This window comes from Notamacropus eugenii, chromosome 4, assembly GCF_028372415.1.
Source record: "Notamacropus eugenii isolate mMacEug1 chromosome 4, mMacEug1.pri_v2, whole genome shotgun sequence".
In the NCBI taxonomy this organism is placed as follows: Eukaryota; Metazoa; Chordata; class Mammalia; order Diprotodontia; family Macropodidae; genus Notamacropus; species Notamacropus eugenii.
This window is the reverse complement of record NC_092875.1, coordinates 319,123,400-319,139,521: the sequence shown is the minus strand read 5'-3', so window position 1 is coordinate 319,139,521 and position 16,122 is coordinate 319,123,400. Positions and strand designations below refer to the sequence as shown.

The following is a 16,122-nucleotide window of genomic DNA, read 5'->3' as shown; positions in this document are numbered from 1 at the left end:
GAAATGGATATATTTGCTCTTTTGAGAAAAGTGTTTTTCTGGTTTCCTACTTTTGTATTCTTTTTTATATGCCACAGTAACCTAGCACAGCAACTTACAAATGTTCAAAAAAGGGTGTTTAATATACATATTTTAAATTATATTTTAAAATTCTGTTTATGAAATAAACTGACTGAATACTGATTTATCATGACTTCAGCTCGGATTCATTTTTTAAGAAGATATGGAAAACATAAAGGTAGCTCCATAGCCTCTTTTATTCCCTTACTCATTTCTGAAGTTGAAAGAGCTGTGGTATAAGATTTCCTGAAATAAATGCTAGATTGTAATTTGAATTAAGAAAAGTGAATGGAATTCTGATTTCATTAGGATATATAATATTTACCTGTTAAAATTTTTATATGTAATTAGATTTAGAGAGAATAGATCATCAGAGAAATTCCAGTTAGAAAATGTAATTATAGTAAAAAATAAAAGTTCCTATATATAAGTAAACTTTCAAATTTAAGTAACAAAATCCCCTATTTATATGGACATTATTATTGCACATAACTACTTAATATTTTTTGAATCAGTGCTATATGTTAAATTTAATAAACTTACCTTAATCACAGCCTTTGAAGAACAATCAGATAAAAGAACATCAATAATGGCAGTACCGCGTATAGAAGGAAGGATTTGCCATATTTCTCAGGATATGAAAGAACATTTGCGGCAACTTAGAACTGCAAGAAAGCAAGGATTAAGAACATATCCCACAATTAATGACAGTACATGTGAAAATTCTGATTCTGACTGAAAATACTATAAGTAATATTTGGAGCCTAATTACAGAAAATTCTACCAATTAATGCCAGGATATATTTCACTTAATTTATAATTTTTGTATATTCAGGTTTGATTATAATAGCATGTTTAATGCATTTAGATTTTTTAAAAATTGTTTAAACTGTGATTCTTATCTTACTGTTATCATTCTGATAGTTTTTGTTTCTGTTCACCTTACAGCTTATCAAGACATATAAACTATGTTCTCTTAAGTGTCATTTGGGGGAAAATGTATATACTGTGTGCATATTATTCTGTTGTATTTACTTGAAATGAATGAATTTCATAGTGTTATTTTCCATATTAAATTATTCTTATACCCACATTTCATAGCAGCAATTTATATATCCAATCCTATCTTAATCGTTTTGTTTTTATCCTACTTACAAGTAATTCTTTTAATATATCTTCATCTTGTGCTTTATTTCTTTATGATTGTACTTTTCCTTCTATCACTGGTTTCAAAAAGCACCATTAACTTTTTAGACTGGGGCATAGGCTTATCAGCTCCATGAAGACAAATAGAGGAAAAAAAGTAAGTCTGTGACATTAATTAACACTCATAATTGTCTCATTACAGACTTGCCCCTACTTGTAAACTCCTTTCAACTCCCTATCATCAACACTCTCATTGCTACTGCTATGAAAACTGAGGGCTATTGTGAAAAATTTGGGTGCATTTAAAAATTTTGTGGATTCAAATATTAAAGAATAATATGTGAAAAGCAGAAAAGGCATAATAACAGAACTGACCTAGCATATTCCCAGGCAGCACTGAATCTGCCCCAAATGTTTTTCTCTATAATACCTGGAAATTTTCACTTTATTGTTACATTGCTTGAAATGCTGATTTTGAGAATAATTTGAGTAAGCAGATTTTTTTTACTATAAATTTTTATTCTATTTTTTATATTTTAAATTTTAAAGCACATAGCACTCTTAATAGTGGTAAGGGTCTATCACCTATCACCTACATATTGTGAATCAGTTTAATCAGTTTGCTTTCTTCTCAGCATCTAGGTACGCTGAAGGGGGGGTAGGGGTTTTGCTTGAGGCTTATAGGAAAATGCTGAAGGACATTAATTTTCAAATAAATATTTGAGGTAGATGTCAGAAAACCAGGGGTTGGCATTTTCTATAGATAAAAACATAATTAGGGGAAAGGGCCCTTTTTAACTACAGAGCTAAATGAAATATATTCCATTAATATTTTCTGTACCAGAAAGCATTCCCCTAGCTCTCAAAGGATGTACCCCTCCATACAACATTTTACATGGGATTAGTAAGCAGTGGCAATGATTCAACATTCTTAACAGAATTATTGTAAAAGTTGGGATTCTTCTAATAGAGAGAAGAACTCCAGTTGTACTGTTGGATTTTATTTTCCCTCTAGTTCAAAACTATTAATGGTCATAAAACCTTGAAGCAGAAACAGATAGACTAGTTTTCCAGGGCCTTCTGATGAATCCTTGATGATAGGAAGTAGACAGAAGGGGTTAACTTGACTTTCTGAAAAAGTTTCAGTTCTCAGTCCAGTAGCTTTCTTAGCCACATCTTAAAATAAGAACATTTGAAACCTCTAAATTTAGAGGAGAAGTCTTTAAAAGGACTTAATAATAAAGGCCTGAGTACATGTTACATACAAAAATCTGGAGTGGAGCCTAGGTGGGGATTGGATTGTGACCAAAATTTGTAGTATGTTGGGGGAGTTAAGGACTCTTAATTGTTTGTTGAGCCCTCCATATGGGCAGAATAAAGTACTGGTTGCCTGGAAATTATAATGAATGTAGAGAATCCTATCAAATCTAAATTGGAGACAATACATAGAAAAGTAAAGACAGAAAAAAAATTGAAGACAGGAACAAGGTAATGAAACAAATGAAAAACCCTGAGACAGAGTTTTTGGGTAACTAATAATCAATTTATTAATTAGGCTAGCCAGCAATAAGTAAGTTGATGGTCATTGGTTTCTCTTGGTAACCAAAGATGCCCAATGGAGACCATGTGAGCCTTAAATACCTTTCTGAAAGGGAACACCATTGACAAGTGAAAATTAACCTGAATTGGTACACATTTAATGAAGAGGTAGGCTAGAAGTCTTCATCTTCTACTGAAAACATGACTTGATTTTGACACTCAGTAACCTCCATCGCTTTGAACAAGGGAATTCATCTCCATTCAGTCCTCTCTGATTGTTTTTCTCCTTCATGAGCTGAGTCACCCTAAATTCTAAAGGACAGGGGCTCCTTTCCCTAGGGTAAGGACTGGCTGAAACTGAATTCTATTTATACTTTAACCAGAAATCAGTTCTACTTGGGTGAGGTCCTGCCTGAGACTGAAGCTCATGTTTTCCTTGAAGGATAAGAGAAATCTCATCAGTCATGTCCTTGGGAAACTGACTTTAAGAAGAACTGGGTCTTAATGAGGAAATAGTAAAGAGAAAAGCCTAGACCCCAATTTAATAATTGGTTATTAATTTTACAGTATAATAATTTCTCTTAGCAACAAATAAACTAGAATGGATTTTCTCTTTCCTACATATTATACACATTAATTCAAGAGTTAAGATACCACATTTCTATCAAATCTTTTGAGATGATCTAAAGAAAATTATTTTCAGGGAGGGGGACTTCCAGTAAAGATAATTACATGAAAATTATATTTCCTTTTAAAACCCACCTCAAGTACATTAAAAAAAACCCCACACACCTGAAAACAAAAGACAACAAAAAAATACAAAGGACTAGCCTATTGGTCTGTTACCAGTTCAACTCCTCTTAGAGCCAATTCTGAGGGAAAAGGTGTAAGTCACCACTATCCCCTAGTTTGAAGCCAGTCCCATCTGAGACTGGATCCCTTGGTATAGTAATAATCACCATTCTCAAAGTTTACTAAGAGTTGCTTTTCTATTTTTTTTTTGGTCAAAACTTTTCTATTTCAGCTTTTCTGTTTGTTATCTCTAATTTAAAATTTAATTTAAGTATTTCCTCCAGTTTAAGTATTTCCTAGACTGCCTATCAGTATTTACATTGACCCAATGCAGCATTCACTCCATTGTGATAATACTTCTCAGCATCCATGAATCCCCAACTTGACACCTGCCCCAACCCCAGCACCAGCTTTAACTAGGAAGGTGACACTCAGAAGCTATGACTTGTCCCATTCAGAACTGTTATAAAGGGGACAGCTAGAAACTACTATTAATCAGGTTTTCTAGCTACCTTCTACAGACCAAGACAGAGTTCTGTGTTGTTTGCAAAATAGAGCTAGAAGGCACCTTGTTTTGAGAGAAATGGTGAAACTAGGGAGGTAAAGAAGGAAAAGTAATTGACAAACCAGAATCACTAATGAACAGAATACTAATGCAAAAATATTGAATAAAATAAGCAAAAAGCCTATAGTCGTTTATTTCAGAGATTATTTACATTGACTAGGTTGAATTTATATCAGAAATGTAGGGATGGTTTGATGTTAGAAAAATCACAAACATGAAAGGTCACAATAATTACAAAACAAGAACTACATGATTATATCACTGGAAATACCAAGGAAGCATGTGTTTATTAAGTGCCAGATGTGATAAACACTGGAGATACAAATGTAAGCAAAAAGACAACCTCTCTCTTCAAACTGCTTACTTTCTAACAGGGAAAGACAACACAAAAAGGGTGGGTCAGGAGAGGAGAGAAATGAAGGGAGAAGTCTGAAATATGTGCAATAGAGTTAGGAAGAGAATGAAAAAAGGCCAGTCTGGGACAGTCCTTAGAAATGGAGGTCCTGGAAGGAATTCACCGAGAGGCCAGTGTGGTAGAGGAATGTTCCAAGATGAGGTCCTGGACACAGGGAAATCAAGTCCCAGGGCCGTAAGTCAGGTACATCAATAGATGCAGAAAAGGCCCTCAACAAAATACAACGTGAATTTCTATTGAAAACAAACACTGCAAGTCATTGGAATAAATGAATTCTTAATATGATAAACTGAATTTGTATAAAACTAAGAACTAGTGGTATTTGTAATAAAGGAACACTAGGAATATTTGAATAAAATCAGATCCATTTTCAGTGCTATTTCTTAAGTAGTTCTAAAATGCTAGTTATAGTAATTAGATAAGAAAAGTAATTGAGGGATTAAGTTTAAACAGGATTTATATGAACAAAACTATAAAATATGAAAATAAAAGAAAACAAATAATTGGTACAACCCAAAATAGGGTTGTGCCAAAATAAAAAAAAATACTTTATTACCTAAATTAATTTAGAGATTGAATGCCATACCAGACTATCAAAGAGTTATTTCATAGAACTTGACAAATTTCAATTCAACCAGAGGAATAAACTGTTGAGAACAACAAATAATCATCCAAATATTTGTATTTGATTAAAAATAGGAGCTTGGTTTGGACTATTGAAATACCCTCTGGTTCATGTCCCCACCTTAAGGTTCTCTCCATTCCAGGTAATTCTCTACTCAGCTGTGAAGGTGATCATCCTAGAACATGCATCTGATCATATTCCCTCATACTTAATAAACTCTAGTAACTCCTGTCACCTCCAGGATCAAATATAAAGTCTTTGGGGATTCAAAGTTCTTCATAACCTGCCTCTCCCCTTCCCTACCTTTCCACTTTCCTTACATCTTATAACCGAACCTCTACTTACTTGACAAACCAGTGACACTGACTTCCTTGCTACTCTTTGAACAAGAAACTCCATTTCCTGATTCTGGGTTTTTTTACTTTCTGTCCCCCCTGCCTGAAATGTTCTTCCTCTTAATCTCTCCCTCCTGGCTTCCCTCAAATTCCAGCTAAAATCCCAGCTTCTACAAGAATCCCAACTCCTCTTAATTCCAGTGCTTTCTCTCTGTTGATTATTTCAAATCACAGTTTGTACATGGTTGTTTGTAGGTTTCCTTCCTCATTAAACTACAAATTCTTTGAGAGCTGGGACTATCTTTTGCCTTTCTTCACGTCCCCATGGTATATGTTTGGCACAGTGCTCAGCGCTTAGTAGGAGCTTAGTAAATGTTCATTGATTGTCTGACTTTGACCCAGGGATTCAGCTATTAGGTATATGTCCTAATGAAATCATTGACAAAAAGAAAGCCTCTTCATATACCAAAATATTTATAGCACCCCTTTTTTTGGTAACAAACAACTGGAAACAAAGTAGATGCCCAGTGGTTGGAGACTGGTTACACATTGTGCTTCATGAATATAATGGAATATTACTATGCTGTAGAAATGGTAAATATGATTAATGAAGCATATAAAGATACAAAATAATACAAAATGAAAAGACAAGATAAGAAAATAATATATACAATGATCACAGCAATATAAGTGGAAAGGACAAAAATCACAAAACAATTAAAAGCAAATGTTACAAAATTTAAAATGTTGTGACCCCCAAAGGAGAAATATCAGAAAACACTTCTCTTCACTTTGCAGAGGTGGGAGTGGGTAGAAGAGGTTCACAAATATTGCATATTATGTCATAATTTTTCAATGTATTGATTGGTTTTGCTGAATTTTTGGTTCCCTTTTTTTCAATATTTTTCAAATTTTAACAATATTCTTTGTTACATGTGATGACTCTCTGAGAGGGAGCAGGGGAAGGGATACGGAAGGAATTCTAGATGATGTTAAAAGATATCAATAAAAATAGGGTGGGGGAAAGAGCTTTGATACCAATCTTATTTGATATTTTGGGGGCTTTTGGGGGGAACACTGATAAGATCATAAATAAAATTTTAATATTACATATATATGTATATATATAAAACTATACAGAATTATAACCCTACCACCACCATTCTGCTCCCATTGCTTGAATGAGATGACCGCACGTTAGTGAACTTTTGTAATGGTAAGGGAATTTGAAGATCATCCCTGACCCCTAATAAGCCCTTGTGACCTGCTTGGAGATCTGGCCCAACCCACAGCCTATGGTGGGAGGAGGTTGCTGAATGGGTGCAGCAGAAAGAGTGAGGTGGAGCTGAGAGGAGGCAGAGTAGAGTAGCTAGTGTGAGAAAGAGAGCGATTTTGCTTCTGGGAACTTGTTTGTGGGGAGGCCTGACTGAGGGAGGGCTTGAGGATGGCAGTTCTCCCTCTGTTGGTAATTTGTACAAACTTCCTTGTTACCGTGGTACAATTGGTTTTCTGGTATCTGAATAAATATTTTGATTTATCTTGGAGGAAGAGAGTTTATATTTTGTGAATTTACACTGGAACTATTTCTGCATATCCGTAGCGACTGCTGTGGTTATTGCATTGGCACTACAACTTTCTGCAGTTGCTGACATGTCAGTGTTTACTGGGCTGTCAAGAATACTATATAACAGGTATGAATCAAAGGCAAAAAAAAATATACATATTTAGAAGAATTTATGACAAAGTTTGTGTCATCTCAATCCATAATAATTTTTTTTTCTTTTTAACATATTCTAAAAGACATAACTGTTACTTAGCTAGGCTATACAGTGGTAGAAGCACTGGGCCTGCAATCAGAAAAACTTGGGTGTAGATTTCTAGTGAACAAGTTGGAGAGATATGGATTGAGTAATACTATGTAATTAGGTAGATTATGAATTGGTTGCATCTGATGTGGATACTGAACTGAATTTAGTTTTTTAAAAATGCAGAGATATTACTGTCTAAGGAAATCACTTTCAATGCATGGAAAATTACCTATAATTCTTAATTATAATTACTATCTTCTTACAAACTTCCCAGTAGATAAGGATCGTACTCAGGAAGCTCTTCACTGTTCCAGGGCTATTGGCAATTAGCAACTATAAACATCAGCATCTTTAGGACCTCACCATCTTAAGGAAATCTTCCTTCAACTTGAACTCTGCACTTCAATTTCAATTCAATAAACATTTATTAAGAGCCTACTACATGCCAGGCACTGTGCTAAGTACTGGAGAAACAAATAAGAAAAAGAGATAGTTCCTGTCCTCAAAAAACTTATAGTCTAATGGGAGTAGATCACATAAAAGGAATCTGAAAAGGTAAGTCACCAAGTGTACCAGGCATACATGGTGAGGGAGCATGTTGTTCTGGAGTCAAAGACAAATAGAGTTGCTGATGGAAAATGGAGTTAGGAGCTAGATTGGGAGCCCTCTAAAAAGGCAGGTTTTTGGAGCAGTTTAGTCACTCTTCAGCCCTCCACTCAGAGGGCAAGTTCAGAAAGTATAGAATGTCAAAACTTGAGCCATTCTTCCTGGCCATGAGATTTCAGATGATCAGCTTATCTTAGACGGAAGGGCATGCCATTTCTTAGATTTTCAGCCAAGTAGCGCAGCTGATGGAAAATGGAGTAGATAACCTTCATGATATGTTTATTGAACATACTCCTGTTTTGTGCCTTGTTTGATATTAATGATCAAACTATTTCTAAATTAAATATAAAATTCTATTTATAAATAAAATTCAGTTTCTAAATCAAAACATCAAACAAATCGTTCTGACTTTCAAGGAATCTTGCACATTTTTACTCTGAAAAACCAAGTGAATGAAGGTAGTCTATTGTCCAGATTATAAGCAGGTGATAAAACCTGTTCCTTCATTGGTATAAACACACACACATATCACACACATGTGCACGTGCACACACACACACACACAAACATCTTGAAAATGAACAAAAATTCTTATCCAGAATAAAACAAAATGGGGAAACAGCTGGATTGCCTTTCAGAAATTGTAAAGCTCCTTTAATGACCCTAAAGTTCTCTCTTGAACAAAGATTCTTCTTCTTCTTAATACTAATGCCCTACTGGTATTCTTGTATAACTGTGAATCACAACACTAATCTCCTAAGAATTAAAAATGTTTACTGCTCAGAGGGCAGTGAGAGGCACAACGTAAATGTGACCAGACTAACACATCACAAATAAGGAAATACAAGGATGAACTGGAGTAAATGATGCCTTCAAAGAAATGTATGATCAACCTTTTCTTTCACATCAAAGCAGATTGAATATTGCTTATATTTTCTGACAAGTTCTTTGCTTAATTCCTTTTATTTGTTACAAGAGCAGGTACCGTCTGGGGCTGGGTGGGAAATAATTGATGTAAAGATAAGACATCAATAAAACTTTAAAAATGGCATGATTGAAAAAAATAAATGTACTGATCATATGGTAAGAGTGTTGGATAGGTGATGGATCGCTACTCACTTACGTCAGTACTCACTTGTATCTTCACAATGTCAACAGAAATCAAGAAGGGCCCCTAACAAGTTGGATGGTCCCCTTGTGGTTAATTTGGTGGAAGAAATCCTAAGAGTTGCTTAGGATAGACAGTCATGAACAGAACAATAATCTGCACCATTGGAAGGAACTTCTATACTGTCAAGATGAAAGGAAAGAAGAAAGCATTTAAGTGCCCACTCTATGCCAGGCACCGTGCTAAGCAATTTACAAACTCTATCTTATTTTAAAATAATCTTCACAACAGCCTGAGAGGTAGGTACTATTATTATCTTCATTTTACAGTTGAGGAAAGTGAAGCAAGCAAAGGTTAATTGACTCATCCAGAGTCACATAGCTAGTAAGTGTCAGATTGGATTTGAAGTCAGATCTTCATGATTCTGTAAATGGGGTAGTGGGTTGAACTCTGCACCTGGAATTAGGAAAAGCTCAGTTCAGATCCAGCCTCAGACACTGTTTCAAGTTGCTGTCCTAGCTTTTGCTGTAGATAGCAACGTATAAAAATCCTTTTCAATTCCATGAACCTTTAAGTGGTTTCTATTTGGAAAGCTCAATTAGGCACTAGTGATACAAAGATAAAAGTCAAAATGTATATTTGTTGACTACTGATTTTGTGCAAAACTTGTGCTAGATGCTGAGGAAGAGGGGTATAAGAGAGCCAGCTCAGATGAGCTCAGGAGAGCACCCTGTTCACATTGCAATATGAGCATTTACACCTTCTACTTCAGCAAATAATACAAATCAGAGCTTGATTTATTGTTTTATTAATTGTCTAGATTTAGGAAAGTGCTGGAGAAAATAATAATAATGCAGGTGAAATTTAAAAGTGTACCCCACATACACTACCCCCCCCAGTAAGTTATTAAACATTTAGCAGCACAGATTTAAAAAAAAACAACACAATTATTTTGCTTCTTAGGGTATTTTTATAGCAGCTTTTTTCTTATACTGAATTTTGTCTCCTAAATAATCTGGTGAGGTATGTAGATTAGTTGTTATTATTCTTAGTTTATGGAAGCACAGATGGGTGAAATAATTTTTCAGCAATTTGTCTAAAAATATCTGGGTTATTTAGTAGGCTGTAAGCTCAATATGTGTCAGCAGTGTGATATGGCAGCCAAGAAAACTAACATAATAAGTTGCATTAAGGGAGAGCTAGCTTCCAGGAATAAGGACCTAATAATTCTATTGTCTTATTTCCTGGTCAGACCGTATTTTGGAGTAACATTGAGAAGTCCCCCAAAGTCAAGTTTTGCTTTTGTTGCTGAAAGACAATAAATGCTGACAAGAAAGATAATTTCTAATCTTGAATCACATAGTTGTCTGGAAAAAAAGGATTATTATTCCATCAGATAAGAGTTAAAAGAAAAGACTTAATCTTGACCCCAGAGGCACTTTTCCTGGCTTTTGTTAAGTGGGCTCATAGTTTATGATTATAAAGAAGGAAATGTCAATATCTTTAACATAGAGAGGCTTTTTAGCCATTGTCCGCTAAAGATAGGAATTGAGATGTTAACAGGAGAAATTTTTGTTAGTCCCCAAAAAGGGATTCTGCCTATTTCTTAAGGCAGAAAAAAACCCAACCAACCAAATTATGGAACCTATGGTCTTTAAGATAAAAAAGTCCTGGAATGTCTGCTGGACTCTTGAGACAGGATTAAGGATTTTAGGGAGGGAGACATTGAAAGCTCTCAAGTTATCAAAGATGTTAGTAACTCTTCCATGAGTATACTGTGGTCCCATGTGCCTGCTACGCGTAAACCTTTCCATGTACAAGACCTACATATAACTATTCTTTCCAATGATGTGTGCATATTTGTGGGATAGTATGTCCCAGGGTTTTAGGGAGAATGTTTTGGTACTATATTTAGATGGAGTTAGATGATGCACAGTAGTTACAGCACTAGGCCTGGCCTCAGTAAGACCTGAACTGGAAACTCACCTTAAACGTTTACTTCCTGTGTGACCCTGGGCAACTCACTTTAACCTCTTTGCCTCACTTTTCTCATATGTAGAAGGAAGATAACAATAGCCTCAACTCCCCAAGCTTGTGAAAAATAAATGAGGTAATTCTTTGCAAAACCAAAGACCTATATAATTGCTAGTTATTATTTTTCTTAATGTAGGCAGCAGATGGTGGCAGAGAGCAAGGCATATTGAACTTGAAACACACAGTAGAGGTATGGGGGAGACTTTTAATACCCTTTTTCTTTGAGAAGAGAGGCTGTCTTTTAAAATCGAGCTCTCCAAGGACAGTCATCTGTTTGGCCCTACCTTCTCCCTCATCCACCAGTCTTTCATTACCAGATGACTATTGGACATCTTGACTTGGATGTCCCATTGACATCTTAAACTCAACATATCCGAAACTGAACTCATTACCTTTTTCCATGGCCCCCTCTTTATCCTAACTTTTCCATTATTGTTGAGATCATCACCATCCTCCCTCACATGTCATCTCCAATTCTTCACTCTCATCTTCCATATTCAGCTTGTTGTCAAGTCTTGTCAATTCTACCTTTGTAACATCTCTTGTAAATGCCCCTTTCATTCTTCTGACTGTTATTTTGCTGTTGAAGGCCCTAATGATGACTTCATACCTGGATTATTGCAATAGTATAATAGTATTCTGATTGGTCGCACTGACTCAAGTCTCTGCTCATACCAACTCCTCCTCCATTTAGTTATCAAATTCATCTTCCTAAAATGCAGGTCTGACCATGTCACATGCACCCCTCTTTCCCCTCCCCTGCCCCAGGTTCAATGAACTCCAGTTGTTCCTCATTAGTTCTAGGATCAGATATAAAAACCTCTATTTGGTTTTTATAACCTGCCCCCTTTCCCACCATTCCAGTTGTCTTCTTATACCTCACTCTCCCTTCATACACTCTGATTCAGACCTTCTCACACAAGTCACTTCATCTCCTGACCCTACATTTTTAATGACTGTTCCCCTGCGCCTACCATGCTCTTCCTCCTCATTCCCACCTCCTGACTTCCTTCAAAACCAGTTTAATCCCATTTTGTAGGGGGAGCCTTTCCTGATAGCCCTTAATGTGAACTCCTTTCTTCTGTTGATTATTTGTATTTCTCTCTCTCTCTCTCTCTCTCTCTCTCTCTCTCTCTCTCTCTCTCTCTCTGTCTGTCTGTCTCTGCCTCTCTCTTCCTCTGTCTCAATCTCTCTGTCTGTCCATCTGTCTCTGTTTCTGTCTCTCTTTCTCTTCATACTCTCTCCCCTATTACACACTATGAGCTCCTTGAACACAGGGACTGTATTTTGCCTTTCTTTGTATTCTTGGTGCTTTTACAGTGTTAGACACATGTAAGCATTTAATGCATGTTGATTTTGCCTTATTATTCAGAAAGGGAAGTACCCTCTGTTATAGACTGGCAACTTGTTTCTAGGAGCATCTGGATCCTGAATTCATATGCCAGATTTATCCAGTATATTACTATTTCACTTTGTCCTAACAAGGAGAAACTAGCTATCCTTGAAACAAATCTTTTGTCTCCCCAGTATAATGTTCTTTTTCCTATATCTTGCAATTTGTAAACCTTAAATAACATATAAACATAGCTTAGCATTTATTGTACTAAATGGTACTAAACCATGGTACTAAAACCTAAGTCACATGTGGTGGGAGGAGCTTGCTGAACGGGTGAAGCAGGAAGGGTGGAGCAGAGCTGGGAAGGACACATGCAGGCAGGCACAGCTTAGGCTCCTGAGTGTGTTTATTTGTGGGAAGGTCCCAGCAGGGGGCGAGGAAGGCTTGGGAATGGTTTTGCCCCCTGTGGTGATCATGTTTATTGATTTCTTGGTTGCTATGATGGATTGTCCTTTCTGGTTCTGGGATTTGGCTTTCTGGTGTCTAAATAAATGTTTTTCTTTTGCCTTCTATTTGGAGAGTCTGTTATGCTTTGTGACTGAGAACTATATCAGCATATTCATAGTCACTACCAGAGCTGTGAATGTTGCCTTGGCAATACACCTACTTCCAAACTTGCCTTTCCAGTCCCCTTTCTGTTTTCCCAAATTTCTCATGTCTCTTCTTCCTGTAATACCTTCCTCTCCCCCACCTCCCGCAAAGGATCAGTGAAAAGAATCTTAAAGTGAAGGTCATTCTCTCCCCGCAAAAGAGATGTAATACAGGTAGAATTCTTAATACTTGACCACTGGTTGGACTTGGAGGGTGAGGAAACTGGAAGAATTGACGATGTCTGAAGTTGATGAACCTGGATGAGTAGAAGAATGATGGTTTCCTTGATAGAAAACAGAGAAATTAGAAGAAGTGTGGATTTAAGGGGAAAAATAATTAAGTTCTCTTTTGGACAAGCTGGGATTGACATGTTTATAGAATATCAGACTGGAAATGTATACCAGGTAGTTATGCTAGACTTTGAAAGTCTAGCCCAACTTCTCTTTGCTTCAGTTTCCCTGTGTGCAAAAGAAGGAGTTGGATTTGATGACCTCAGGGTGCCTTTCAGCCATGAATCTATGATCTTATGATTAGAGCTCAAGAGAGACATAAGGTCTGGATATGTGTCTTCAGTAATCATCTGTAGAGAGTTGATAGCTGAACACAAGATGATATCACTGAGTGAGACAGAGTAGAGGGAACTAGGAAACACAGCTGGGGTAGACTCACACATAGTGGGATGAGATATCTAGGTAAAGGTACGAGCTGGAATTCAGGGGAGAGACTACATTGAAAAGGATTGAGTTCCAGGAGTCAAATTCACATTGGCAGTAGCATCTATTTTTCTCATAGAAATCAGAATTTTTAAAAAAAAGGTGTCATATTTGAAAGCTTTGGTGTTGGAACAAGCAAAGTAGTAGTTAACCCTTCCAGTTTCTGTGATAATCAGACCCACAGGAAGCCCAAATCATTTATATACAGGTGTGCGGGTGCACACGTGCACGCACGCGTGTGTGTGTGTGTGTGTGTGTGTGTGTGTGTGTGTAGCCAAGAGCCACCTTCCAAGCCTCTTGATCCAACATCCTTCCCCACATTGAGAATACAAGAAAAGCAAAGCCCATTACACAAAAAGAAAGAAAAAGATACAAATAGGTAGATGAAACGTGAAGTTCCAAGCATTCACAGCATTTTAATACCACATCAAGAGGTGGGGCCAAGATGGCAGAGTAGAGGCAGGAATTCACCAGGACTTTCCTAACATTTCCCTCCAAACAACTTTAAAATAACATCTCAAACTGAATTCTGGAATGTCAGAGTTAACAAAAGATTGAGGTAAAACAATTTTCTAGCCCAAGACAATGTTAGTTGGCAGGAAAGGTCTGCCAGACTGAGATGGTGGTCAGACCTGCATTACAATTCAGGCCACACTATGGCAATGCCAGATGCAGCCTTACAGATTGCAGTAGCTGTAGCAGCAGCTCCAGCAGATCTTAGCCCACAGACAGTAAGGGGACTGGACAGCCGGTCAGAAAGATATTAGACGGGATCCTTTGCTGGTGCTGGGTTCAGGAACCTGCTGCATTGCCTATGTGCAGTTCTGAGTTGCAGTTCCAGGGTCGAGAGGAGCACTAGCACTTGCATCCATAGGAGAACAGGTGGCCTGATCACTGTTCCAGGGCAGAAATGAGCACTAGCACCTACAAACACTTACTAGCACTAGCACAAGGGAACAAGTTCTCTTCCTGGGCAAAGACCAGAGTACAGGCTAGGAGAGTGATGACCACATCTCTTCTCAGATCACACTACCTTGGAAACACTTAAAACTTTCAGACCTCTAGAACTAGCTTTAAAAACAGCAGCATGAAAAACCTGAAGTTTGGGTAAGTACCCTCTCCACTCTGGGAGCAGAGCTCAACTTTAACATAAAGTGCCCAAATTTATGGTAAAGTCAAAATAGTATTTAGGGGAAAATTTATATCCCTAAATGCAAGTTACTATGATGACAGGGAAAATCAACACCCAAATTGAAAAGAAGATGACTTCAAAACAGCTACAAGCAAAGACAACCCCTCAAACACCCCAAAATAACAGAAAGAAAAACTGTGAACATCAGTTCAACAAGAATTCTTGGAATATTTGGGGGTCTTGGTCTTTCCTGTCACTATAGTAACATGTTCAATCTCTTATTTTGTTGTTTGCTAACTTTTTCCAGTCTATTTCTTGACTTTTAACTTTATGTTAAAATTGAACACTGCTCCCAAAGTGGAGGGGGTACTATCCCAGATTTCAGATTTTTCATACTGTTGTTTTCAAAGCTAGTTCTGGGGGTCTGTAAATTTTGGGTGTTTCCAAGGTGGTATGATCTAAGGAGGGGTGTAGTCCTATTCTCCTGGCCTGTGCTCTGACCTTACCCAAGAAGAGACACTGGGTTTTTATTGGGAAAAAATCAATAAAATAGGTAAATCATTGATTAATTTGATTGAAAATATAAAGCTTCTAGCTCTATTTATTAGTTCAATGGTTTTCTTTCAATTTTATTAATTTTTTCTTTGATTTTCAGGATTTCCAATTTGGTATCTAATTGGGGATTTCTAATTTGTTCTTTTTCTAGATTTCCTTTTTAGTTGTATGCTTAGTTCATCTGCTCTTTTTCTATTTTATTGATGTATGCTTTTAAGAGATAGGGAAATTATTACCACAATTGACCATATCAATAACAAAAACAACAAAAAAATCAAATGTTTATATAATACAGAAAAAGCTTTTGACAAAATAGAATACTCATTCATATTAAAAATACTGGAAAGCATCAGAATAAAAGGGACTTTCCTTAAAATGATAAGTAGTATCTAAAATCATCAGCAAGTATTATTTGTCATGGGGATAAACTAGAAGCCTTTCCAGTAAAATTGGGATGAAAAGAGGATGCCCATTATCAGCACTGTTATTCAATGTTATTCTTGAAATGCTAGCTGTAGCAATATGAGATGAAAAAGAAATTGAAGGAGCAAACAAAATTATCACTGTTTGCAGATGTTATGATGGTATGCTTAGAATTCTAGCAAATCAGCTAAAAATTTGAAACAATCAACTTCAGCAAAATTACAGCATACTAAATAAACTCACATAAATCACCTGCATTTCTAAATATTATCAACAAAG

At 36.5% G+C, this 16,122-nt stretch overlaps 2 protein-coding genes across 2 annotated transcripts in view; one reads left to right on the top strand and one right to left on the bottom strand.

The window, feature by feature from the left end:
* LOC140501445 (mannosylglucosyl-3-phosphoglycerate phosphatase-like) overlaps positions 1 to 1,209 on the top strand; it is a 69,491-nt gene extending 68,282 nt beyond the window's left edge. Inside the window, exon 8 of the mRNA XM_072605039.1 lies at positions 615 to 1,209. Coding sequence (XP_072461140.1) covers positions 615 to 799 — 185 coding nt within the window. The 3' untranslated portion in view covers positions 800 to 1,209. The remainder of the gene's footprint in view (positions 1 to 614) is intronic.
* Positions 650 to 16,122, bottom strand: part of RNF180 (ring finger protein 180) — a 285,964-nt gene continuing 270,491 nt past the window's right edge. Inside the window, exon 7 of the mRNA XM_072605050.1 lies at positions 650 to 725. Coding sequence (XP_072461151.1) covers positions 691 to 725 — 35 coding nt within the window. The 3' untranslated portion in view covers positions 650 to 690. The remainder of the gene's footprint in view (positions 726 to 16,122) is intronic.